Here is a 26,974-nt window from a genome sequence, read left to right as displayed (position 1 = left end):
AAATTTTTGCCGCACGACTCGTGGGGTCTGCTCGGTGGAGTACCGAACATTTCGGCGGAATGCACTAACGACTGAAACTGTTCAAAACCGTAGTCTCAGTGCTGCAGAAGAAGTCCTACAGTTTCACTGTCGACTCCATTTTCAGCTTGTAGTGCTGGGGCCCTACTCTCGTCAAAGTAATCGACCTCGACCTACTTTGTGTCTCGCATGTCATTGGCCGTTGAAGAAGGCCTGAAGAACACAGATGAATGTCACGCGCCCTTAACCAACAGTCGAGCACCTGATCCTGCACGCTTCATGCTTTATCGACTTTATCACGAAGATTGCAGGATGAAGAGTTCGAGTATTGGTTGAGGGCGCGTGATATTCATTTCGGTTCTTCACGCCTTCTTAACGTAACGACCAATGACAAGCGGGACAGAAAGTAATCGAGGTCGATTACCTTGACGAGAATAGGGCCATAATTCGACGATTGAATACTGGATTTCCGCTTATTTCTTTCTGCGGTTGTATTTATCGCCGCCCCTCCCGCGGACCGACACAGGCCATTTGACAGGTCGCCTTCCCCCTTGTCGTAGAAGACGATTTTCGGCAGCCAATAGAAGTGCTCCATGATCTTAGGCCACAACACGCCGGAAGGAGCTGGGAGAGAGCGCCGCCAATGTGCGCATTATTTTGTCAGGAAATGCGCGCTGAATTTTTTTGCGTGGCAGTTCGTGAAGGTAGTGTGTTCATATTACCCGTTAAAAACAGATGTTCGAGATGCCTTCCATGCTCCTTTAAAGTAATAGTAAAGTGGAAATAAACTCACTCGCTTCATGACATGGGAAACTAAGAAAGCTATCAAATTAGTATTTTTATTTTTTTCTTAAACCGAGCCATAAGTTGTCATGATCTGTGGTTTGGAAATGTGCGGAAAGTCCCATAGAAGACGTGATTCATCTTAAAAAGTGAGGGAATATATGTTTATTCCATGAGAAACAGGAATAGGAAAAGACAGTCGCAGACACTAATTCGTCACTCGGTGTGGTTCGCCTTTAGTCAGAGGCCGTTCGTGAGTTCTGTGTCTGTGTGAGCTTCGTTGCTACGACTATCGCAAAACATGCAAGCATGAGGTTAGATACCCGATAGTAAAAATTAGGAGAGGCGACGCGGACTTCTTCTTTCTGGAATTCGCACATAAAGTGCCTCTCCACGTGACACAAACTCGAATAGGTCGGCGTTTACGGAACAAGGCGGTCTGTCTACCGGAAAGGGCGGCAAGCTGCCCAAATGAATAGGTCAAATAAGTAAGTGTTGGACCTATTAAATGTTAGACACCCGCTAAAAAGAAGCAATCCACGAGGTACGAGGTATGCCACGAGGCATTATGTACGCGACCGCAGCTATTGAGTGCGTAGAATATCGAACACGTTAACAAATATTTCCTGGCCACGAATTGTTATCTGGAAAAACACCCTTCGGAGGCGGAGACGGCAACAGGATGTGTCTGTTAAAAAAATGCCCGATCTTGTCTCGACGATTGCGTGCAGCGATCCGGCGAAGATACGTTGAATCGAAAGCCTCAGGACGAGAGCCGCTGATATTTCGAACTGTTGAACTGTTCTTCTGATGGGACCCGATCTCGTCATTAGCAAGACGGTGCCTAGGAGGAGAACAATCTCTGTTCGAAAAATAGGCGGCTCCCGGACTGCAGGCCTTCTCGCGTGTGTACTGCAACTCTGTTTCGAGCAATTCAAGCTCCTGGAACTTCACAAAAAACGTGCGTGTAATTTTTGTTCAAAATTAACAAAAACAAAAACAATGTGAAGGAACTAAAAAACGTAAACCACACGATGAAGTGTAATCTATCTCAGTTGCAGTGTGGTTGCCAGAAAATATTTCGGGGTGGGGTGGGGGGTTCTATGGGGACTTTACACGGGGAAGCAGGATTCCCCCCTCGTTTTCCTCTCCTAAATGCGTACAGCTGCGCAAGGACGGACGGCCATCCTATCATTCACCATGCTTATTTACGCCAAAAATATTCAACATCCACCAGGTTAATGAGGCACTGAAATGCCTTTTCCGTTTAACTCGTTGCCGATTTTGGTTGCAGCGTGTTGTGCAACAAACAACATAAGTTCTTTCGAAGGAAAGACAAGCGCAGCTGTGTGCGAGAGGCCTCTGCTGCGCACGCTCTCAATCTCAAGAAACCCGTCAAAGATCGCGTAAGTGAATGAGGGAAGTCAACGTCACCTTGTAACTTTCGCAGTGACCTCTGACGTAGCCCGGCACAGCCGGTAGCAGACGAATTTTCGTTTGCCAATGAGCGCTCGTGGCTGTTCCTCAAGCAGGTCTACTGACGTCACGCGAGGAGATCTGGCCGGTCCGATGGCTGCTTTCCCCAGGCGTTTTTGTGAATTTAATTGCGCAGAGACAATACACTGCACAGCGCAAATATTGTGCACGGTGGCTCCTGAGAGAGTGTATGAAACGGGGTTTTGAAGTCACTTCCCTGCTTTTTCGAAGGAGCATGGAAAGCACCTCGAGTATATGTTTTTTTTTTTTTTTTTTTACATCGTGACATGAACATATACTACATTCAGGAACTGTCACGCAAAATATTTCATTTGGGAATAAGTGCACACTTCCCGATAAAATTATAATTTATAAGAGTGCGTTCAGCGTCGGCGATCTCCCCCAGCTCCTTCTGGCGTGACGTGACGTCAGATCATTGCGCGCTTTTATTGGCTGCCGAGAATCGTCTGCCAAGGCAAGGGAGAAGCTGTTCTGTGTCGGACGCGGGAAGCGCAGTGCCATATACCACCGCGAAAAGAAAACAAGAGAAAAAGAAAGCGTGCGTCTCACTACTGGGCGGATGAGATAACGTCACTGGCAGCCGAAGGGAGCGGCTTTTCTGAAACGCGAGACTGAAAGCTCTCTTGCGCATTCAGAGGAATGCGAGCTTTTTGTGCGAATATGTATCACAGGGCTTGTAATCCTAACTTCTACTCCTCCCAACATATCTTTTAGAGTCCTTCCATTCTCCAAAATTCGAGTAATATTAGAGATTACGTGACGCTGAGGTGCATCTGAATCTCATTACACAGACGTGTTAGCTTGTATGTTATCCGACGAACGGAACGCTTGAGATGTGTACACAGGGAACGACGTATATGCAGTCTTTCCCTTGTCTGTTCAGCTGGGTGCGCAATGTTTCATGGATGACGTTTTACGTGGAGTTTTGACTGTTTCTTTTGCGTTGTACTACATGTTGGGGAGATCGGACGGCAGTCTACTCACTCCCAAACGTGGAGGACAGCCAATATGACAGTTCATCCCAATGACTTGTCGCTGGGAATGACGTCAGCAGGCGGCTCGAGAGCAGCTTGACAGGATCTACACAGCAGATATAAAATGTACGAGACTTACTTTTTTGTGCATACGTGGTGTTTTATCGTCTCTGCAACCGCTGCTAGCTCCAGCCTGGTTAGAGGTTCGGGACACAGGTTAGCGAACATGATGGACAAACCTCTAAAGAACACGGCGCGAATCAAAACAAGAGCGACTATGTCACAACACAAATGAGATGGACGTGGAAGAAACGCTATAGAAGACATGCGCCAACTCGGCTGAAGCACTTGCTCAGCTCCCGTCGCACCAGGAGATCGACTGCTACACAAACACCTTCACGGATGAATTCATGTCCTCTGCTAGTGTTCGATAAACTATAAACTATCCGTCGCAGATCTCATCAAGGCCCGTTACCATGTGTCGAAGCGCCTCTATACCGGTGTTCGTACGGAAAACAATGGATGTTGTCCCAAGACGAGACAGGACAGGACAGAGTCATTTCTGCTCTGCTTCACATTTGAAATGCTGCCTGGCAGTGAAAAGGAGCTTCTATGGCCGCCCGTTCTGTCTGCTCCGTTCATGCTTTCCTCACCGTGGTATCACCGACGTCCCCAGTTTGCACTCTGTGTCAACTTTGACAAACGTGTGTGTAAACCCCCGTTTATACTGCGACGTCGGAAAGCGCAGAGTCGAGCAGCGTGCCTCGCAACCGGTCTGCTATGGAAGGCTGCATAACTTTTTTTGTCCTTCTGTTAATACTACGTCGTGAAGCAACACAACCGAGCGACGTGCCTTTCCGTAAGCAGCTTCCTTGTCACCATAGCAACGTCCGTGCACATAGCTTGCCGCTCGAAGGATTGGGATATAGCGTGTGCCGGCAAGTGATCTCACGCAATTAATGTCAAGAGTAGAGCTTGTTCTACTCCATCGCGAAGCGTGCCCACCGCTGCCAGAGCCCAGTATTCCAGGCCACACGTTCTCTCGCGTCCGAGTATAAACGCTCATTGGGTAGCGTATACGGCGGTCAACGTTATTGCGCTCGCTGGCTTGTCAGCGTAACACAGTCCTATATCTTTACACAATCATCATTTGTGACCACGTATTTTTATTGACAGCCATTTTAAGCAGTGTAAGCAGTGTACCACACTGAAACTATACCACACTATTAGACTACATTTGGAGGATCGTCAGGCGCAGAGCTCACAAAAGCTGGTAGTTCCACGGCATTACTGCGGCAAACGCAAAGATCGTTTGCAAGAACAAAAGTTGAACTGTGAGACAGAGAACAGAAATTGCACAGGCAAAAGGAAAGTCACGTCACTGTCAAACTGAACATCGCCTTGAATGCAGCCCAATATATTTCTCAATGCTGAACGAACATACTCGTCCACTTGAACACAGTGTAAATGCTTTGTAAGCACGTCAGACATGGCGCTACGTGTGAACAAGTTCGGTGTCGTCTGTCGATTTACTGGCGACACTGAAGCTGTTGTCCTTCCACGAAGCACGGGCATCCTTCTGGAGATTCAGGTAATAAACGGCGCCGAAACGCTTTGTGCGGCGAGACCGTCTCCGGCACCAGTAAACGACTCCAACGCCAAGTATCGCGAGAACCAGGATAACTGCAGAGCCAACAACAAAGAGCTTGGTCACCGTTAAGCTGTGGAGGGTTAGGACAAGAACGTGGCCCGCAGAGCACGTGAAGTCAGTCTGCCGTAATTCTTCGATTGTCTTTCCTTTGTGATTAGTCGGCGCATGACACCTGGATAAAAAAAAGGCGTTGTTACGTGTCACAATGAAATACTGAAAATTAGGAAATATTATTTAGAAGCGCCACTTATAGACACGATCGCTTCGCAGTAGCTGTCATGCAGTGGGGTATATCTATAGGCATAAGTTCATAACTGCAGGGATACGCTATAGAGGCGTGCGTTGTGGTTTGCTATATCAATGGAGCAGTGCGACACCCAATGAATTAAATTGGGTTTCGATTGTCATGGAACGCTCGATCATTATGAGACACAATAAATGGGCATGCACAGCAGATGATTGATCCTCACGCGCACTTTTCTATCATCGTGCACGTTACGTTACACCCCACGAGGGCTGATTGGTTGATTCCTTTCTCTTGCCGGGCGATCTGTCTGCCGATATAGCAACATGTTGCTCGATAGGGGGAAGATCGTGCGTCCTGGGCTGGACTTCATAGGGAACTGTGCCAACATTTTGCCTTATAGCGTCTGAGGAAAATACAGGGAAGATACTGAGATGGCACAGCCGGTGCAGGGACTTGAACGTGGTCACCTTACGAGGTTTAGGCTACCGTGTGACAAAAAGACGTCACCGCTGATACATAGAATTGTGATCTGGAGGTCAGTTGCCTTTGGTCACCACCTCTGCTCTAGCGGGTGACGCACGTGAAACCAGGCAATGCCCGCAAATTAGTGCTGCGTCCTCTCCAAGCTAACGAATTTTCCAGGACAGATGAGAAATCGCTTCCGCTCCGCCGTCACAGTGTTTGGAGGGGTCTATCGCTCCTATACTGAGACAGATCCGCGCCACGCTGCTTGTAAGTTGCGCTTTTGTAAGTTAAACTCCCCTATAATAACATGTCGCTCTTCTATATTATTTGTCGTGGGCACGTCCCGATACACTGCTTGACGTACTAAGCAATCTCAAATGTCGCTTCCTTGCACCTCAAGAGTACGCCACAGTTTACATTCCAAGACGTCTCCCTGCATTTCTAATAGACCTCTACCGAGAAACGTCATCATGACGTTGGTAGACAGGCTGAAACCGAAACAAATCGGAAGGGAAGGGCTGGGTTCCACGAATGGGCGCTTGTTCGCTGCCTCCTATTGAAAGAAAAGTAGGACCGAAGGTCGCGTCCTTTTCGGGGACCATCGTAATCCCCTCAAGATCGTAGCTTTCGGGCGCGACCTTGTTCGGCCCCTAGCTCCGAGCGTAGTTCAAGTCTACCAAATTGGTGGCGCTGTCGAACACTATGACGGCATTTGTTCACAAACAGGGAGATGTCTATTGTCCGCGGAGAGAGATAAGCGTATAGGAACTCACTTTAAATTTAAAGTCGAAGAGCAGCATCTCATCCATTCGAGCCTGCAGTCACAGTTCCATGGATTATTACTCAACAGAAGCACTTCACTCGAACACCACTGCAGAGACGTCTCCAGAGTCTCGAGGCTGTTGTTCACCAGCTTTAAACGTTTGCGTGGGAAACTTCCATTACTAAACACATTAGCCTGTATTGCTGTTAACTTAGGACAGTGGCTGATGTCAAGGACTTCCAAGAAGGGCATGCGTGCGAACGTTCCGTCTTCAACGCTCATCAAGTTCATCATCGAAGTTGCGTAGATTTCCTTCAGGCTTGTCATCGCTGCCAGAGGCTTAACACCAAGTGCGGACAGTGGGTTAGAGTTTATGCGTAGAATTTCTAAATGACGAGCGCTCCGCAGTGCACGCGGCACCTCTTCGAAGTCATTGTCGGACAGGTCCAACTCACTCAGCTTGCGTGCGAGCGCGAAAGCGTTGTCGGGTAGACTGTACGCTTGTATGTCACGTAAGTCCAGGTACTCCAAGACGTCAAGGTTTGTGAACCAATCAGGTTCAACGTACTTCAACGGATTGCCGCGTAGTGACAGTCTCCTCAGATTTGGAACTCTGTGGAACACCCTATGATGCAGCTGCGCCAATTGGTTACTCACCAGGCTCAAGTTTGAGAGGACCTCCAGGCCATCCAAGGCATCTGGGTCGAGAAATCCCACGTTATTATTGCTGAGGTCCAGGGCTTCCAGGTTGAAGAGCCTCGCAAAACCGTAGGGACGAAGCGAATGTATCTTGTTGTGTTCGAGGCTTAGCGACTTTAAGGATGACCACGACAAAGGCTTGAGCTCACTTATATCATTACGGCTCAAGTTCAGAACTTCCATGTGAGGAGGAAAAAGCGAGGATTGCGGGACATCGTGAAGGCTTAGTTGTGAGCAGGAAACGATGCTTCCGTTGTGTCTGCAGGAACATAGCAACTCGCAGACGCTGGGGTGCTCGCTCAGGCTCAGGGCGCCACTCTTTAGAGCGAGGATGAAGGTGAGGATAAAGAAGTAGCGAGCTGAATGGTAGAATACATACATTAAGTGATAGAAACACAACAGCTCTCATGCGTCATGTTCTGTGGAATGGAGGGTCAGTCAGGCTGCTAGTGATAGTCTTTTCGTGTAGGGAGGGGGCAGAATGCCACGACAGCATGCAAGGTCCAAAAGAAACGCATTTTTAACCTGTAATGGCATCCATCCTTCTTTATCTCGGCATAATGCTGGGGCAGTAGTGAAAGAGTGAACATCCCAAATAAGAGATTATCTTTAAAAAAGCACACGGCAACAACCATACTGTACCGTAAACACTGGAAAGGGTCTATGGTACGTGAACATGTTGGGATATCGTGGAAATATTTTGAATGGAAGATGATGATCAAGATGATGAAGATAATTCAAATATTTTGAATGTTCTGAGCGTACTCTTGCACAGAACGTCACAACAAATCAGGAGCGCCCCTTAAGACATTGGTTCGTATAATGAAACGCCTTATCCTTCACAAAAGATCGTTTGGAAAAAGGCTGTGTCTTCATCATTTTTACGCAGCATGTGCAACACAGAGTCTGCGATAGTCACCGCCAGATACGAATGTCCCTCACAACCAAGAACGTTACGCATGGGCACGAAGAAACTTACATGACATGGAGAACATTTCGGGAAAATAAAGAACTGAAGGGAGCAGAACACAATAGACGTTCACTGGGTTGCACACTTTGAAGTCATATTCGCCGTGTTCTGACTGGCGCCATTCCACACACACACATACACAATACGATGGTCCACAGCGTCAACGCTTCGGGCGATAAGCAACGCCCTTATCTAAAGCACATAGCAGCGTCTGTCAACAGCAGCAGATGGGGGACGTCTCACATCAGTTAGCATCAACTGAGGCACATCTCAATACGAGGAAATTATCCGGCGCAGCAACAGCCGCTAACGAGAACCCGCGAAGGTTCCGACTGAATGAACCGACGTTGATGGCTCCCAGCGGAAGCTGCGGAACCAGAGCAAATCACGGACCACAAACAAAGACAGCAGACAGAGGAAAGCTTGATAATTTCCCCTAAAAATTTCATTATTTTTCGTCCTCGTGTTTTCATTCCCCGCATCACCACCAGCAAGCGGGTAGACTATCGCCCCTGGCGATGAAACTCCCCAGTCATCATCTTGTCACAAAGTTGTTGTTTGTGTGTTCTCTTATTCGTTGGGTGCGCCAAACTTTGTTGACGTGATACGATGGACAATTTTCCTCCTGAAGATTTCCTCCTCGTGAATAGTCACCAGGAGTTGTTGCAATATCGCTTCGTGAAACATCGTTCAAAGATGTGTGATTCAAAGGGGCATCGTGCTTCGCTTTGTGAAGCACGATGCCCCTGCACTCATGTAAAAGTGCAATTGACGTGCATTCTAACATACACGCAGAACTCTAGATATCTTGTCGGGCAGATAATGTATCTGTACTTACAGTTAAGAGAATTCCGGTCTCCCTTCATGGCTGCAAAGAAAAAGAAAAAGTGTAACACTTTGCTGTAATTCTACCGGCCTCATGTACAGGATCACGTAGCGGCATACACCTGTGCTTACGCATATTTCGAGATCTTTGCTCTCGAACAGAAGGCTAGAGAAAAGCAACGCTTTGGTGCGGCCGTACCTATAATGAACAAAGGTTCGTGTTGGGAGAAAACATACGTACGTCTGTATGGATATGATTGCGCAGTTTCGGTAGATGCCCCATCGACACACTCGACCATGCATGTACCAGCAGGTACCTTTTTTCGATGCTGCTCTGTTTTCAACACTTTCTTGAAGCCAAGCGACCACAGGCACGAACCTCAAGTTTGGAGTTTGTTGGAAATTGTGAAGGTCGATATGGAGCTCTTCATAACAAGGGGCGTGATGTATTCACCACGCAATGTTCAACAATGGGCACGAGAGGGAGGGTACAGATATGAAGGAAACAGTTCAATGGGGAAGAGGATGACCTTTCACTGGTGGCCCCCGACTAAATGAAAACAGCCTGCCAACATATTTGCGGTCACTTCGTAGCAGCGTACCTCGAGAGCGAACGACCGACAAAACTTTGCACTTTGATATATTCCATACATCTTCCGATGTGCATTTTCACTGTATCTTCCAAGGACATGCAAACATTAATGAGACTTTGTTCGCCTCTCCAGCCGTTGAAGCGTGATACCCGCTCATATTGGGTCCAGTCGTTCGCATCCTCGGAGATCCCTTTAGGTGTTCACGAAGCCCCGACCGGCTGCGCTTCGGTACTGCCTTCGATAGTCACCTTGCTACGTGTAGTTTACAATCTTGTTGTGTTTCATACGCCAAAGAGAACAAGTATAATCCAAATAATTCGCTGCAGATGTTCGTCCTGGCTATACCGCGAGATGCCCCGCAGCTCTAGCAGACGCCACACCAGAACAGGGCAACCTGCAATGGAGGGTTTCCCCCTGGTAGCTCCTTCTTCACGGTGATTCTCTTGCCAGGAGTTACCCCAAATGTTGCGCACTTGCGCACAACATCGCCTATGGTGCGGCCTCCGGAGGTAACTCAGATCATGTGTGATGTACCCGACACTGGTACAAAAAGAGTAGTCGAATATCTCTACATAGGTGGCTGCTGTGTCACTTCCAGATATTAAAATACCTCAAGGGTCCCCTCCAAGTGCGCCAAAGAGAACAACAAATCCCACAACTTTTCTGAAAAAACATGGACATACGAGGCGACTGCGTAAGTCCCGAAAGCTTAGTTATTGTCGAGGGTCATCTTCAGTATAAAGAAGGAAGCATTTGAAATGCTGTCGGGAGCTTTCTCGATCTGAAGCATTGAAAAGGCTGAAAGCAGGGCTGTGCTATTATTGGGATTTTTCGAATACCAAAGTGAATTATTTCATATTCGATTCGAATTCCGAATCGGATATGGAATTCTCTATTTGAATCGAAGCGATGAGTCTTTCAAACCGAATATACGCGTATTAATGCGTTAGCATTAGGAGTGTCAAAATGAAAAAAAAAAAAAAATGAAAAAAAAAAACTGTATATGTGTGTGTGTGTGTGTCCGTGTGTGAGATGGTGAAGCCTCACCGAGACAGCGGTATAAGTGGACATGCAAAGGGGATATAAGAAGGTAAATGTAAATGGAGCCGTCGAAGGTAATTAAGAGTAAGAGGTAGGAGTGATTGCAGGAAATTAGATGTAATTAAAGGCAATTAAAACAAGAAAGTTGAGTTTAAAGGTAATGAATGTAAGATATATGTAATTAAGAGAGATTAAATGAAATTAAAGAATACCGGAGGTAACCGTAGGTTATAAAAGAGGTAATTAAATGTTATTAAAGGTAATTAACGTCAATTAAAGGGGAATTGAGAGTAATTAAGGCAAGTAAACGTAATTAAAGGCAGTTAAGGGAATTCAAGATTACCTGATGTAACCTGCGGTTACCTAAGGTAATTAATGGGCAATTATAGGGTAATTGAATGTAATTGAGACTAATTAAAGGTTAGTTAAATGGACTTACATATAGTAATTGAAAGTGTACAAATCGGAAATCAAGCATTGACTGGAGATGAACAATCGGAAGTTGGGTTTAAACCGGAAGTAAATGCCCGGAACGGAAGTCAAGTATGGACCAGAAAAGGCGGTTAATGCTAACGCATTTCTCTCGCATTTACCGCTAAATCGCCAGCGAATTTTTTGAATAGTTCCAAAGCTGCACTCGTAAGCCCAGGAACCCCAAGCCCAAGATACGGAGATCCGCATGCGCATACCACGAGTACATGGCATTTTTCCGTAAAAATGCTTTAGATGTGTTCAGTTCAAGCAGGCTACTCTGGAGTGGATGGACGCTGCATACGGAAACCAAACCGCTGTATATACGGACGGTTCCTCCACTACCGGCAGCTCATCTGCGGCATTTGTAATCCCAGAGGAGTCAATTTCACGTGGGTTCCGCCTATCGCACCGCACCTCGGCCACCTCTGCGGAATTGTATGCCATCCTGCTATTCCTAAGGTCTATTTTGGATCACCACCCCCGCCTCTGGGTGGTTTACACAGATTCGCGGGCAGCGCTGCAGTGCATAGACAACATGGGCATCCGTGGCTCCTTGGCTCCGGTGGTAGTGAACATCCTAACGACACTCAAGGTTTTAGAAAACAGGGGCCACCGGCTCACCCTCCAATGGGTCCCTAGCCACATTGGAATAAGAGGCAATGAGGTAGCGGATCGGGCAGCTGCTGCAGCTCACCATCGCCGCTCAGCAGTCTCCATCATACTTTCGAATGGAGATAGGCGCTCCCTCTTGTCCGCTTTGACGTCGCCCTGGGCCCATCAGGAATGGTGTCATGACATCACCCGGTGGTCGCTTCTGTATGCTGTTGACCCAACGCTTTCATTTGACATGCCAAGCGGTTTCCCTCGCCTCTTTACGTCTCTAGTGCGTCGTTTACGACTTAGCGTCGCATTCACCCCTGCACTCCGGTATAGGCTGGGCCACAGCACCACGGCGCTGTGTACAACTTGTGGTTTACCGGCAACAATCCGACACATTCTCGAAGACTGCAGCCAGTACGTACGCGAGCGACGGGCTTTAAATCTCAACTTGAAATGCTGGATCAGAGGCCATTCAACATCTGCAAAGTTCCCGGCCCATGGAGTAACCCTGGACACCAGTGCCGTGCACTTGGCGCTCTTCTTCCCTTTCTGAGGGCCACCGGCCTCCTTCACGAACTGTAGGGATTTCCTTCCCTCGTCATCCTTTCATGTGAACCTTTTTGGAATGGGGTAGGGTCCTGCACTCAACGCAGGGAAACATCCCACATCATCATCATCCATTCATCTATGTTGTTGTTGTTGTGTTCAGTTCGGTTATGAGAGTAGTTGCTTCGTATCCGCCTCGGCCACATAACTATTCGCCTCGTGTTCGATTTGAGCAATTGCAAAACTTGTAGCGCCATCTGCTGTCTATACTGCGACGGCCTGCAGGAATCATGGGAAATACGTTCTTTCGCATGCGATGTTCTGCACGCGCAATGGCATATCGCATGTGGACTACTCTTTCGTATATTTCTTTTCTACCACACGTGGATTGATATACAGGGTGTCTTTTTTTTTCGATACAGATTTTTCATTAAAAAACTATATAAGGGCTATAGACATGCCGTTTTCACTTCTATCATCTCTGGGCCGGCGGACGTTCTTGGCCATATGTTGCTCAACCGTCAAATGACTAATTACCTAAAAATTGTTAATTAACTTTTTGATTATAAAAGCTACGAAGTTGTGCCAATGAGAACATCTGTTCCTTTCGGTGACCTGATATCGTAGCAGTTTTCAGAACAAAAATCCGTTCGGTAGATCGTCCGCAAAAAATTCGTGAAGGAACACCATTTTTTTCTTTTGTTCATTGCGCATCTACGGAGACCCGTCTTTCCTTCACCCTCAATGTGAGAGGGTGAAAGAGCACACTGTCGCCTCTTGCGTCCTGGAAAGATTAAAAGAAAACAGAAAATGCAACCCAAGATAAGGGAGATAACCCAATAACCCTGCCTAACCCAATAACCCAACCCAAGATAAGGGAGATAATAGCCCAATAACCCAACCTAACCCAATAACCCAAGAATAGCATCACCCGATACATGTGTTTTTGTTTTGTTTCCGCAAGTTAAAGCTCATCTTCGACGCATGAGGCGGCACTGTGACGGCATCTTCGACGCATGAGGCTCCTTCACCCTCTTACATTAGGGGTGAAGGAAAGACGCGTGTCCGAAGATGCCCAATGAACAAAATAAAGAAAAAAATGGTGTTCCTTCACGAATTTTTTGCGGACGATCTACCGGACGGATTTTAGTTCTGAGAATGGCTACGATATCAGGTGACCGAAAGGAACAGATGTTCTCATTGGGACAAATTCGTAGCTTTTATAATGAAAAAGTTAATTAACGATTTTTAGGTAATTAGTCATTTGACAGTTGAGCAACATATGGCCAAGAACGTCCACCGGCCCAGAGGGGGCAGTCGCCCCCCCCCCCCCCTCCCCCTGAACTTTCGCTCTGATGGTCCCGCATCTTATACTTTTCATCTGTGTACGTGTCGTCCGAGAGAGACTCACTTTCAGCTGTTACCACGCAGAGTGAAAACAACCGGATAGGTACTACCCACCCAAATGATACTGTATGTGTGGACCTTCTGCGCAAAGAGTACCGACACGCCATTGAGTAGCCTAGCTTAGACGATTCAGGAAAACGCAGATTTCGCTCCAGAAAAAGGACGTCGACTTGTTGTTGATCAACGCAGGGAAACATTCGTGGCTAGAAAGGGAAACTTATCCTGCGGCAGTTGGCTGGTGTGCTTGATGACTCGTGTAGCATATCTGTTGTCTTTGCCTGAGCCATGGTCAGAACACTCGGCAGAGCCTTTTTAGTGCAGCAATAGTGACACCCTTTGCAGACGAACCCACTGCGCGACCACAGCAAAAAAAAATAAAAAATAAAATAAAACACTACAAATAAAGGAACACGCTACCGCTCGCTTACCAATATCTTAGTTTGTGCTGTTGAAACGCAAATGTGTTTTTCGCACAAAGGTAATCAAGAACGCGAGGTGGCCTTCCCATATGCGTTACGTCCGACACAGCCATCGGATTGCATGGACGAGTCGTATCTAACGGTAGCACCCCGATTCGTCCAAATGTTTATTTCGTCCAAGTACTCACAACGTCCAAGTACTCAGCACGTCCGAAAAAAAATGGACGTAGTGGGCATTGGACGAACTGAACCAAAGGGGGGAAAACTTGACCAACCCGTCCAAATAACCGTACCGTCCAAACGCTTGTATCGTCCGAAAAGGAAGAAGGATCTCCGAATGCGAGTGAACAATTGCTTCGTTTACGATTGAAAGTAGGATTTAAACATTCACACCGAAAGATGCCATGCCATACACCAAGTAAAACAAAAAACAAATGCTCAGCCTGCTCTGTTTATTTATTTTTCTTTCTTTGTTTTTTCTCATTCCAACAACTGACTTATTAGTTGAAGGTAAGATTTAAACATTCCCACTGAAAGATGTTATACACCGAGTAAAACGAGAAACAAATGCTCAGCCTGCTCCGTTTATTTGTTTTTGTTTTGTGTTTTCATTTGAACAACTAACTTATTAGTTAGCATGGCCCAGCAAGTGGGACATGCGCTGCAGGTATGCCTTGATGACATGAGCAAACTGCTCTGTTACGTCTGTGAAGGGTCCTTCGTTTCCCAGCATCATTTCCCCTGAGCTGTATTTTCCGTACGCCCATGAGAAGGAACCTCTTGTATCGCCGCGTTGTTCTCCACGAAATTGCGTCGTCTCCTGTTTGGCGAAGTCCCGTTCAGCAGCAGCCGAATGCGTACCTGCAAATGGCGGTAAGAAGCATGAATACAAAGAGAACAAGCGAGGAAGTATATATGCTATATTCTATTAATTATCATGATGATGTCCCTGATTATGCGAATTGGTTGCTTACCTGGTTGTGCTTACATTGTGTATGGTTGACTCAAATTCGACGAGGAACTTCGAAAACGTCATGTGGGGTTGGCTCTTGAATTTCATGCGCAGCGAATTATGCCACCCTTCGGCGTGATCGTTTGTGCGGAGATCGTCCTCATCCGCAAAATAATTCCAGAGATGAACGTTGGTAAGCCACGACCGCTCGAAGTAGTCTACGTAAAGGCAAAGGGACGCAAGTTTCCCAGATCCCTAGATGTTTCCAAGAAAGATCACACTGGGAAACGCTGTACTCAGCGAGAACGAAGTTATAGAAAACAACACACTGTAGGTCACTGTAGGTCAGCGGTCTTGTGAACCGGGTACGGGTGTGAACGGTCCTGTGATACGGGTTTGTGTTTTCTGTGATTTCCCGTTTGACCGATAATCCATTTGCTTTCATGAATACAGTCACCTGCTATTCACCCAGTGTCAAAATGACCTGTGCTTTCATGAATGCAGCCAGGCAGTCGCCTGCCGAAAGGACCAGAGCGTTTGGGAATTCCCCCCATTTGGACGAAATGGGCTATTGGACGGTACGGGTATTGGACGCGCTGGGCAAGTTTCTCCTCGCCTGTTCATTTCGTCCAAGTGTCCAGTACGTCCGATCTTTTTCGGACGAATTAAATACTTGGACGGTGTGAGTACTTGGACGAAATAAGACGACGTTGCTTTCAAAGGCCGTTGCTGTGGAAACGAGTCGCCATCAGGCGCATGGGCAGCCACTCGTAGCCACGGAAAGCCTGTGTTTCAAGATCGTCTGCGGCGATTGGCGGACTTTGTGTGTCGACGTGCGAAGGAGTGAGCGGAGGTGTTAAGCAGGCCTTTTGGATCTATGTAGCGTTGCATAGGTAGACAGAAGTGAGCGACCACGTGCGCTTCACCTTGAGATGTTACCCCTCATTTGGGAGAGGTCGCTCCACGGGCAATAAGGGCGGATGAACCGTGGAGCTGCGCAGACAGCTGACCTACTTGCACAGCGTGTTTTGTATCAATGTCATGTTGCCCGCGCAATTTCTCTCTCTCTTTTTTTTCGTTAGCAACCTTGAAGGCATGGGAAGCAGTGTGACGTAGGAGGAGCCACCCAATCTGGTCAAATCTCGTGATGTCAAAGTGCTTTTACGGGCTCCACGGCGTAGTTGAGGGGGTTCTGATACGTCCTCTCGCGCGCTACAGCCCAGATACGGTCACTGTTTCTGTGCAAGGACGCTCATTGTTTCTCGTTCTATCAGTGAAAAGCTTCTACTGCGCACAAGACGCCGCTTACGGCAGCTCCAGCAGAGTGCTACTTTAAGTACATTTCTGAGTAGTTATACCTTACTTGAAGTCATTTCAAATTGTGGACTCGTACTGTACTTGGAATACTTTTCGCTAGTACTTCCTCGTCAAGTACTCACAGATGGAAATATGAAAATATCGACAAATAATGTTTTTGTCTTAAAGCGGCCTTTGTGCAGAAAAAATCAGTCGTTGAAAGGATTGAAATGTTGACAAGTTATTAAGAAGTAGTATTTTCTAATAGAAGCTGGAAACACAAAGGAACACACACGCTCTATGCACTGAGATGGCAGCACGTTGGTATCGATTCTATTACCTTTTTATGAGTACAGTGACCATTCCATTGGCAGTATTGCCTTTTAGAATTATAGGATATAAGAAATGGGAGAGATTGAATGACACGCTTTCGTTTCACATATTACCTTTTTTTACATTGTAACATGAATTACTTTGTTGCAAATATAATAAAGTCAAGTACAAAAGAGGAATTTTGTATTACACTTCACATTCGTTTTGGATTTTTTAAAAGCATGCGATACTTCTCAAGGCAGTGTGGAGTGCTCGGAAATTGTGCAGTCTCTGTTGGTTTGCGTCCTTTTTGTCTGAATACACGCCTTCTAGCATATTATACCCAGAGTAGCACTAGAACAGTGTGCAGTTTATAGAAGGACGAGGCACTTTCCACCTGACTGCCTGTGCGCACGTAAGTGAAAATTATGCCACCAGGCTCATGCACACAAAAAGTGCTCAACCAGCAGGCGTTCATAACCAGCATTTGCCGAAGCGCTTGCAAATATATCTTACTCTACAATAAAAACAATTTTTTCCCACTTTTTGCAACCAGCAGACAGTGAAACATAGAATGCTCAAACTAAATTCGTAATTCACTTCACAAGTACAGTACTTGAAAGTACGAGTACTTGGTAGTAGTATGGTATTGATGTCAAACACTAGGTACTTTACTTTAATTACAATTTTGATGCACTTTGCCTCATTTATGGTTCTGAGTATGTGTACCTTTAAAAAGCTTAAATGAAACAGGAATAAAGAGTTGGTTTTGATGATGTTAGGTGATATGAGGGCAAAGATGGATCTAGGATTTTTCTGAGGGGTCCTGCCTTGGACAGCATGCTATTACACTACCAAGATCAATTGAAACTTTATGTAATTACAGAAATTGGGGGGAGGGAGGTCAGGACATCCGTACGGGAGGCCTCCTGCTCGTGGAATCCTTGGATGTGGTGAAAGGTGAACGCGAGGAGCTCGCAAAGATTACTAGTCCGGTCGGCGCAAAGGTTGTTAGAAAATTTGACGCCGTGCTACAAAAGAATCCTGGATTTGCCGTTCTCCGGGTGGTCGGCGATCTGTTTGCTTCGGTTCCTAACGCCACCCCACCGGAGGTTGTGCCCGCACACCTACTTTCAGCCTTCAAGTATGCACCACTCACAACGTGCAACGTAGAGAGGTCATTATCCAACTATAAGAACGTTTTGACAGACAGGCGCCAGAACTTCACTCCAGGCAATATTGAACGGTATCTGGTGGCAAACATTTTCTTCAACAGTTCCAATCATTGAAACACGGCCTTGTATTATTTATTCTGAATATCCCACTTTGGTTATCTCTCACTGTAACCCCAACATATACGATTAAATAAAAAGGACATTTACATTTAGAAACCACTCGTCTCGGCGGCGGTGTGCGAGATCGCTTCATATAGGCTCGAGTTTTTACAGCATATATGACATTTTTACTGCATGTTGTGACCAGGTTTAGTGCATATTGGCATGCATATTTCATTACTTTTTAGCGCATATAAATCCGGTCTCTAGTCATTACTACAGCCCAGATTCCTAGGCAAATGCCTATTTTTTCGTGTGGTTCTAACAGCGCCTTTTTCATACAGGAGCACCAACCACGTGATGGGGAACCCCCTGTATCGATTTGATAATGCCTATAAATGCCTAATTTGGCATAGATGCCTAAAACTCGTATTAAACACCGGTGGCAAAACACCGTTGTCCGGGCGAAATTGACGTGGGTCACGTCGCATGTCCTTTTGAAACCATCGATCGTTTGAAAGAACAGAGTATATCAAAGGTATCGGAATGTAAGCTGAGAATTGAAAATCTGTTACTCAGTATAGAGCTTGCTTGTTCTTTTTCTTCGTTCCAGCATTCTGTTGTCATGTGGGTTGTTATTAAAAAAATACAGGCACGTTTCGTAATGGTTTTGTCGCTATCTAGAACACGCAGTGCTATTGCCTGCTTACATCTAGAAGAAGCCCCGAAGCTTTTTTTAATTTGCTTTTTTTGTGTGTGTGTCTGTAGAACAAATTTGACACATGGTAAAATGAGGGGGCGTGACGTAAAAAAGGTAGATGGAAGTCTGGCACAATCTCTACAGTTTGGCAACCTCAGCAAGCTGCCCTCCTCGTGGGCAGTCAGGGCCATGGGTACACGAGCGAAAGTGACACCGCGTCCAGTGTGAGCAGAATTGGTCCCCCATATTTGATACTATTGTGAGCCTTGTGGTAATACTGAAAGCAAAACCTAGAAGGCAAAGCTAAAAAGGTTTGAGGACCAAGAAATTTCAATGTTACACTAAAGCCTGCGATGCTCGAAGCCCATCTCGCATATTGCCCGTATGTTGCCCGTGACAAGTCTTTCTGAGAAGTGGCGTGGAACCGGTGGCAATGGCTAGAAGCCTTGTGACCATAGTTGGATCAATAAGTTTTATATTTCGGGCAGCAAAAAATTAGAAAAACAGTCAACTCCCATTTACAGTATTGTTCCTGCAGATAAAACTGACTTATTCACTTTCTTTTTGCGCTTTCAGTGCTACAGATGAAAAAAAAAAAAATTTATAGTGCCTATAATGCCATTTTTAGTGCCTTTTATAGGCACCTAAAAATCCAGGCTGTAGTCATTACGAATGGGGCAAGTGAACTTTTATAAGTACTTTCCTCATAATTCCAACCACTTTCAAATTTACAACTCCATAACTCCAAGCTGTACCACTCTGCAAAATTGTAGAGCCATGCTTTGACCAATATATACACAGGTTAATGGCCGACCACGGTTTCCATAAGTGCTACCCTGTAGAATATCGCTGCCATGTCTGTACTGAGGCTTTCGAGGTTCCAACACAGGTGACGTTATTGGAACTGTAGTGTTTCAATCAAACAACCAACAACTACTGTGCATCAATAAGAAGCCATAATAATTGTGGGATTTGTAGATGTCTACAAAGCAGGCAGAGCTTGTCATCTCCTGGATATCAACAACATATCCAATACCAACTGTGTCTTTGCATATCATCTTCTAAAAGGCTTTGGGTACTTGGGCAAAGAAATAATTCAAGGTAGTCAAGAGTATCATTCATGACATGCATATATTTCATATATATATATATAGTGTATATATATATCTTCTTAATATTATTACAATATAAAATCCAACAATATGTACATTGCATTCACACAAAGCAACAACTAAAAGCTGGAAGTAAAAAGAAAAAAGTAAAAAAAAAAATCATGACAAATCAAAATATACAAGCATTCATCTATCCACCTTCAATGTTGACTTATATTCATTTTATAATACAGGGCTGAAAGGCAGCTACTTTGAACCTAAACTATGCGGGTAAAAGTTCCAAACGCTTAGCAAATGCAGGGAGGCATAAAAAATTTACAGCGCTTTCAGTTTGCCTCCCGTACATCTGCTAGAAAGCCCAGCATGATTTTTTACACTTTCTGTTACACTATCTCGCAGCATATTCACCTTATAGACAGTCAATCAACCTCAATATACAAGAAAGTGACAGAGAGGGCTTTCCTTCTAGCACCGTACCCTTAGCAAGTTAGCAGTGCAAGCGTAAGCTGCAATGCATCTCTCATGCTGTACATACGTGACGAAGATTCCAAGTTGAGAATTACACAAGTTGGGTCCTCTGAACAGGCTACGCTACCACTAGGCTCCCAACGGTTCCAACAATTTAAAATTTTGATGCACAGGCAACGTCTCGTGTTAATTATGCTTTTGGTACCAAAAGGTGGTCGTACATATCGAAACAGCTCTACAAACGTTGCTTGAAGTCCATTTGCTACAAATTTTTAAAAAATAAATTAATAGCAAAACAATTACAAGCACAACTTGGAGGTCATAAGATGCAAACAGCATTAAAATCGTTAAGAAAAATGATAAGGTATGAAGTAACATACAAAAGTGATGGGAAAACCCAATTCTTTTGGCAACTGTTTATAATTTGTGTAGAAAATGGAATGATTTTGCTGTGTTTTCCTGCTGCCTGCAGAGTCAAGCAGACAAAGTAAGAAGAGGAAGCAAAAAAAAAAAAAAAAACTGTGCTAGGTTCAGAGCGCAAATATGGCTCATCGTCTTCGGCAGACATCACAACTCAAGTCCCCCCTTAAGCAGCATCCTCATTCGCTAAGTACATGAACAAGGCTTGAACCCTACAAAGTGCCATCTACTTCTGTTCGCGAATGGAAAGCAGAGCGCTGTCAACAAGAAGGCAAGTCTGTCCTTGTGATCCTATGTGGTGCGTGCTGCTCTTTTTGGTTACGGCACTCAAACATGGCTGCCCGATCACGTATCCGTTTCGGTGGGGACAGATCTTCCTTTCTCGAGACAGCATCAGAGTCTTTCCCTGTCGTCTTTGGTACGGGTGGCTTCGATGACGCCAAAATGGACCCTTGCGTTTCTCCTCCCTGCTTTGAGGCCGCTCGTCCAGTCAGCTGATGTTCTTTCGGGGCTCTGCTCCAATCTGCAGTCTTTGCTTTTCCTGCTTGTGTAGTCTGCTTTTCCCACAAGCGTCCAGCTTGTGTCGTATGCTGTGCTGCTGGGGCCAGAGGACTTGACTGTTCAGCTTGTTTCGCCCATACTGGACCATCGCTCTTCCTTATGGATGCCTTGCTAGACTCGTTTCCTTTTGGTAGCCCTTTCCTGCTCTCTGCACCTTTAAATGGTGCTGCGTGCTTTGTCATTCCAGTTCCTGCACCCTTGGTGTCGGCTTGATGGTTTCCATCTGGGATGTGTCTGGACCACCGTGACGATACCCCCACGGTGCTCTTCTCAGTCTTTTCTGTGTCTGGGCCACCTTCTGATGTTTTCCTTTGCTTTGTAGCATCGGGCCTGTCGTCTGTTCTGAAACTTTCAGACTTGAGTTTCTCCCTGAGTTGCGCACGGCGTTCTTCCTTGATCTTTTCTATTCTCCTCCGAGTTTCACTGTCGATGTGAGGTGAGGTGGTTGACTTTTTCCCTTTGCTGGTCTCTGTCACTTCATTCTGCATGGGGGCGTTCACTTTCATCAAGTCCAAAGATATTGGCCTCTGTGGTTCCGCAGTCTCAGCCGCCGTGATGCCCCCTGTGCCCTGTTGACGGTTTGTGACGCCGGCACTAAACCTTTTATTTCTGTTTACCTGAGCTATCTTATCTTCTACCTTTTTCGTGCCATCCACACTTTCTGTGACCTTTTTCCCTTCTTGCACTATAGGTTCAGTTTGGTGAACCTCACCAGGCTTTACTGGCACTGTCTCGTCGTAAACACTGCTGTCAACAGTGCTGTCAAGTATGGGGTCAGACCAGGGATCGTACGTCAACGTGGCAGAAGGTGGGGAAGGGTTATTCCGCATTAACCTCATCACTTTCAGCTGAGTGAAAAGACTTGGCTGCGATCCCTTTGATGGGCTGGAATCTGCACTGGGAACGGAGTTGGTGTCACTGCCTTCGAACTTGGATGTTAGTTCCTTCACGGATCCTTTCCTCTCGCGGCACGGATGGCAGGCAGCTGGTTCGGACAGCCTCTTGCACAGGAGGTCCTTTGTGTGGCTAGACGGCTGCGGCTCTGACTTCCGTTTCAGCTCTGACTGTGATGTTTGGCCACAGGAAACCACCGAAGAAGTTGAGCGGAGTTGCACTTCCTCTTTGGCAGGTGATGTTTGCACAACACTCAATTCTGTGGAATTCTCAATGTCTTCCAGCTCTGCTGCGGTAAAAGATGGCGATGAGTCTCTGGAAGACTGAGTATTTACATCCAAAGGTAGCTCATGGGCTTCTGGATGCCCCCTGCTTTCTACCAAGCCCTTGCTGGTTCCTCTTTCCAAATGTTCGTTTTCTGTCAAATGTGACTGGAGCTCATGTGGACTAGAACTAAGCTGCAAATTTCTTTCTGCAGTGTCAGTAATATCACCTCTTTCAACTGGTACTTCAGGGTGGTCTTGAACAAACTTGTCATGATAGCTCACAGGCCTGTTACTTGTAGTCTCATTCACAACACTCTCATCGAGTTCCATAAACTTCTCACCATTTTGGACATCATCGTGAATTTCATTCAGTACTTCTTGCTTGATGACATGATTTAAGGCTTCCACCTGCATAACACACGATTCTTCGACATTGTGTGGACAATGCTGTCCGTCTACAGTGACCAGTGCCTCTGGTGAGCTAGGCTGCTTTGCTGCTACACTGACAATAACAGGAAGCGAGTCAGTATCTCTGCTAGTATCTGCAGGTGACAGAAGGCAAATATTCTGGTCTTGACTTTGAGAGTGAGGTAGTGGGCTTAAGCTATGGCTGAGCGTTTCAACCATAGGGCTCTCATCCAGGTACGCGTACGGCATTGTATCATTTCCCTCATCCTCCGAAGTCGAGTCCTGTTCATCATGGCAGACTGAAGGCAGGGACCCCCCTTGTTCCTTTAGGTTGTTCAAAAGTAGTTCAACATTATCCCTGTCATTAACGTTAGTATGCTCAGGAGTTCTCGCAATCTCCGAAGTAAGATTGACGCTACAGTTCTCTCCATCAGGAGCGGGTGAATTGAATGACACATCCCTGTCTATCACAGATGACATCTCTGTCATGGGGGAGGTGCACATTTCTTCTTTGGTAAAGGGAAGTTCTTCAAACTCCTCAACATAGTGCGGAGTGGACCTTGCGGAGGCAGTGACAAGTGCGCATGGAGATGACACAGCAGAAGGGGAAGTGTCCGTGTCCTCAATATAGGGAAGAACTGCTGAAAGTCTATTCAAGAAACTGGTCTCGTGTGGCACGAAAGGAAGATCCGCCTGGTCGAGCACATTCGCTGCATCTTCCCTTTTGTCCACAGCACCAACCAGGAAGTCTGTGTTGATTTCACTGTTGCTCATTTTAAGAGAACTGGCAATGTCTTCAGCAAGAGAAGTGCAACCAAGGTGCGGACTGAGGTCACCTTCCGTCGCGTCCGAGTCAGATTCGTTTTGCGACTGGCCCATATTTTGTTCCTCGGATGACCTGCAGTCTCGGTAAGTAATGTAGTCTTCTTGCGTGGCATGTACTTCAACAAGTACAGTTTTCTCACCCGCTTGTTGTTTTGCGTCCAGAGCATTCCTGTACTGGCAGCTCATTTGGACATGCTCTTGAGGTGAGGGAGATTGGTAAGGCCCGATGTCGTCAGGACTGTGAACAGCTAAAGGTTGTCGGCTTGAAAACGGTGTCAGTGAACGACTTGCTGGCTGTGACTTCTCACTGTGGTCATCTGAGCTGAGCCTATGCACTGGCTCAACCTTATTGATATCTGCTTCAGCGGGAAAAGCACAAGACAAAGCAGGTTCATCTGCCTGCATTTCTATTGATCCTGCATGTTTACTTTGCCTCAAGGTTTCTGAGGATTCTGCACAGTCACTGAGCCGTTGTACTTTAGGGTTAGCACATTCCACATCTGAAGAGAGTTTCTGTTTTCGTGGAGATTTCTGCGGGGGGGATGTTGGAGATTGTGCTGCTTGCTGAGCCACAAGGTCGTAAGTAGCACTGAGGTCGTCCAAGGATAGGTCCAGCCCTCCATTGCCACCTCGTTCAAAGTAGGAATCATGCGAAACAGACCGCACGTGCTTGTGACCACTGGGAGAAGTTGTGGGGGTCGTCTCAGGCAACCACTGGAAGGGCTGTACACGAGATGCGTCTGGAAAGGTGGCAGGAAAGCATTTATTAATAAGCAAGCATCGATCGCGGACCTGACATCACACGAAAGCATGGCCCTTGAACTCTGATCAATTCTCTCACCTGATGATGAGTTGCACGAATCTAAAGTGTCAGAGTTTCGGCACGAGCGCTCCGTGCTGGAAACCAAAGACTCTGCACTCTTCACACTTCGAAGTTGCCTCGATGCACTGTGAACCATGTCTGACTCTGTGAGGGCTTTATCCTAAAGGGGCATGGAACAGGAAATAAAGATGAGCACTTCTAAGAAGCTCCAGATAAGGCTCGCTAATGCACCTTCAGAAAATACAGAGCTACTTCACGACAAATTCCACTGTAGTAACATGTTACTATGACCTAAGAAGGGATGTTGTGCATGATAGTATAAAATGGTAGTAGGGCTGTGCTCATGTTCCAAGTACATTTGCATAGCAAAATTTGGCAATTTATATCTCGAAGTACGTTCGCTTCAACAGGGTGTTTAATAAGGACGATGGATTTGAATAATGACTGGCTCCAATTGTGTTTTCTCGCATTTCCCAGAAAACATCTAATTAATAAATTAATTGATGAATTTTAACTAATTAGTCATCCAGTAGTTGCATACGCTGTCCTACAGGATGTTCGCCTGGCCGTATAACCCTTCCTGCTAAAATGGCATCTATTTTGCTCTGCTAGTTTTTTTATAAAAATTCTGTAATGAATAAAAAAAACACGTGGTATATCCGGCCACGATATACCTCTGGCCTATTAGCCACAGCTTATGTGCCAGAAATGTTGCCACAATTGAAAAAGGAGCTGCCCCGTGGCTTAAGGCTGGGTCCCATAGCCTCAATTTGAGCAGTGGAGCAGCAGAGCTGCAGCGACATGAGCGGTCCCATAGCACTGGGCAAGAGTAGCAGCGCTGCTGAGCAACAGAAATTCACTGCTGCTCCTGTACTCGAATTTTTGGTTGCTGTGCTGCCCTGTTGCTCTGCAGCCTGGGCAGCCGGTCTCGCGAGCCAATCAGGAGGTTTGTTGGTCTTGTTTTCGTTAGATGGTGTTTAGGGTTAGCAGGGCGGTGACGGCTGAAGGTTTCAGACAATAAAAAAGTTGGATAGAGATAGACAATGAACTTGTTACCACACCACCACAATTATTTCAAAGTCCACTTATGAGCTACAAATCCAAAATATATATCGCATACTTTGGCCTTTCACCTAGGATAGCATGCCCACGTGTGTGCATTAAAAGGCTTAGCTACTGCGTACGCCTTCCGAATGTTCAAAACTGAAACAATACCGTAGTTGCAGACACGTTTTAGGCCTCCTACGTTGCTGCTGCCGCTAATCCAAAACAGTGTTCAAAACAAAGCTATGGGACACCTCTAGCAGCAGAGCCACGGCAGCAGAAAGCTTCTCTGCTGCTGCTCGCATAAAGCTATGGGACCCAGGCCTTATACGTGGTGCAGCTATTGCATGTGAAATTACAGTATAGTATTTAGGGCCCTGTGTTTTCAGGTTTTATTTCAGGAGCCCTACAACAGGGTAAAATCGGGTGATAGTGGGTGGGAAATAGAAGAAACAGTGCTTCTCGCATTTTCGCGACATTAACGAGATTTAACAAATGATGCAGGACAGCCGTGCTCAATATGGAATGCTGAAAGACCTCCACGCCCGCTTTGGTGGCTGAATTGGCACTCTGCCAAGTTAATTTTGCAGGTTTTCAGGTTTTACCTCACATGATAATGATGAAAATTGGGGTGTAAAATAGGGTTTTAGTGTGTTACCATGAAACGCAAGGCACTAGGTATATTGTGTTTGCAACTGGATTAGTGTAGTCGTGCTGAGGTGGTGTGCTAGTAATTTGTTTAACAGTATGTTCATGAATGAAGAAAGAAGGAAGTAGCTGGAAAGGTTAGCCAGCTGCAGGACTGGAATCCACATCTTCTGGATTACCACTCCAGGGCTCTACTAACTGAGCTAAGCAAACACACCTCCCCAATGACTTCCAAGGTTGCACTGAAAGCCATTGGGGAGCCGTTCCTAATGGAACATGTGCAGTAGAACAGCTACAAAGCGATGCACGAAGTTTCCGAGGTACCCTCATATGCGAATGTGTTGCTACACGTTCGGTAACCGAAACCAACACTAGTACACAGTTGTGTGCAGCCACCATTTTAAAGTTCGCCCCAGCCAAAAGCGAAACAGCGGTATGCTTCATGCATTGTCAGCATAGTGGCTTTAGTGTATTGCCAACGAACTCTGAACATTCGTATAAGGCCTACAGTGTAATGAATTTCCGGTTAAATGTCAAAATTTTGTTGGTGTCGTGCTGAACACCACAGTTCACCATGTCACTGCAGCCAAAAACCCGCGTCTCGAACAAGTTTTTTCAGTTTTGATTTGTGGTAGCCAGCAATATAGAATAAAACCATAGTCGTGCACGATGACGCGATAATCGAAGAGTGAGACATGACGATATTTCGACAGTTTTGCCGACTCTGGCGCTGTGTGACCAAGTGCCATCTAAAGTTAAAAGCTAAAGTTAAAAAGTGGCATCTAAGATGACAATAATGCTGCAAAGTCATTTGAAACTCCACTAACTGTTGTTGCAGATGTTGACAAGCTACATGGAGCGATTTTGATCACGACTCGAGCAATGAGTTCAGCCATACAACATCGTAGAGGATCGTGGTTTTACTGTACTAATGGATGTTCCAAACTATGCGTTACCGTCAGGAACGATGGTCTCGCACGTGACAGCACAGTGAAACCA

The 26,974-nt window shown here is 46.0% G+C and overlaps 2 protein-coding genes across 6 annotated transcripts in view; both read right to left on the bottom strand.

Moving 5' to 3' along the window:
• Positions 1 to 4,418: 4,418 nt before the first annotated feature.
• LOC135385412 (leucine-rich repeat neuronal protein 3-like) lies at positions 4,419 to 9,300 on the bottom strand. 3 transcript variants are annotated; one of them, XM_064614714.1, is made up of 4 exons: positions 9,134 to 9,300; positions 8,906 to 8,935; positions 6,409 to 7,456; positions 4,419 to 5,095 (listed from the first exon to the last, which is right to left on the bottom strand). In XM_064614714.1, exons 1-4 carry the CDS (start codon positions 9,189 to 9,191, stop codon positions 4,768 to 4,770), a joined length of 1,464 nt encoding a protein of 487 aa, XP_064470784.1. In that variant the 5' UTR covers positions 9,192 to 9,300; the 3' UTR covers positions 4,419 to 4,767. The 3 variants fall into 3 exon arrangements, with proteins under 3 accessions (XP_064470784.1, XP_064470785.1, XP_064470786.1); XM_064614715.1 differs by lacking the exon at positions 9,134 to 9,300 and adding an exon at positions 9,025 to 9,073; XM_064614716.1 differs by lacking the exons at positions 8,906 to 8,935; positions 9,134 to 9,300 and adding an exon at positions 8,077 to 8,383.
• A 10,318-nt stretch (positions 9,301 to 19,618) lies between these two features.
• The window catches only part of LOC135385411 (uncharacterized), a 144,533-nt gene continuing 137,177 nt past the window's right edge, over positions 19,619 to 26,974 (bottom strand). For all 3 annotated transcript variants that reach the window (XM_064614713.1, XM_064614712.1, XM_064614711.1), the window contains 2 exons: positions 24,302 to 24,443; positions 19,619 to 24,200 (listed from right to left, as the gene is read on the bottom strand). In XM_064614713.1, the coding sequence (XP_064470783.1) occupies positions 20,767 to 24,200; positions 24,302 to 24,443 (3,576 nt within the window). In that variant the 3' untranslated portion in view covers positions 19,619 to 20,766. The remainder of the gene's footprint in view (positions 24,201 to 24,301; positions 24,444 to 26,974) is intronic.

This window comes from Ornithodoros turicata, chromosome 2 (genome assembly GCF_037126465.1).
Source record: "Ornithodoros turicata isolate Travis chromosome 2, ASM3712646v1, whole genome shotgun sequence".
Lineage (NCBI taxonomy): Eukaryota > Metazoa > Arthropoda > Arachnida > Ixodida > Argasidae > Ornithodoros > Ornithodoros turicata.
Note: the sequence above shows the minus strand (reverse complement) of the source record. Positions and strands in the feature narration are given on the sequence as shown.

What these genes read in the sequence shown, in the direction of transcription:
- LOC135385412 (XM_064614714.1), bottom strand. Translation starts at nt 9,191, where the DNA reads ATGGTCGAGTGTGTCGATGGGGCATCTACCGAAACTGCGCAATCATAT. An exon ending in AGACCGGAATTCTCTTAACT is followed by an intron (nt 7,457 to 8,905) that starts GTAAGTACAGAT and finishes TCTACCATTCAG; the next exon opens with CTCGCTACTTCTTTATCCTC. An exon ending in TCTTCGACTTTAAATTTAAA is followed by an intron (nt 5,096 to 6,408) that starts GTGAGTTCCTAT and finishes TTTTTTATCCAG; the next exon opens with GTGTCATGCGCCGACTAATC.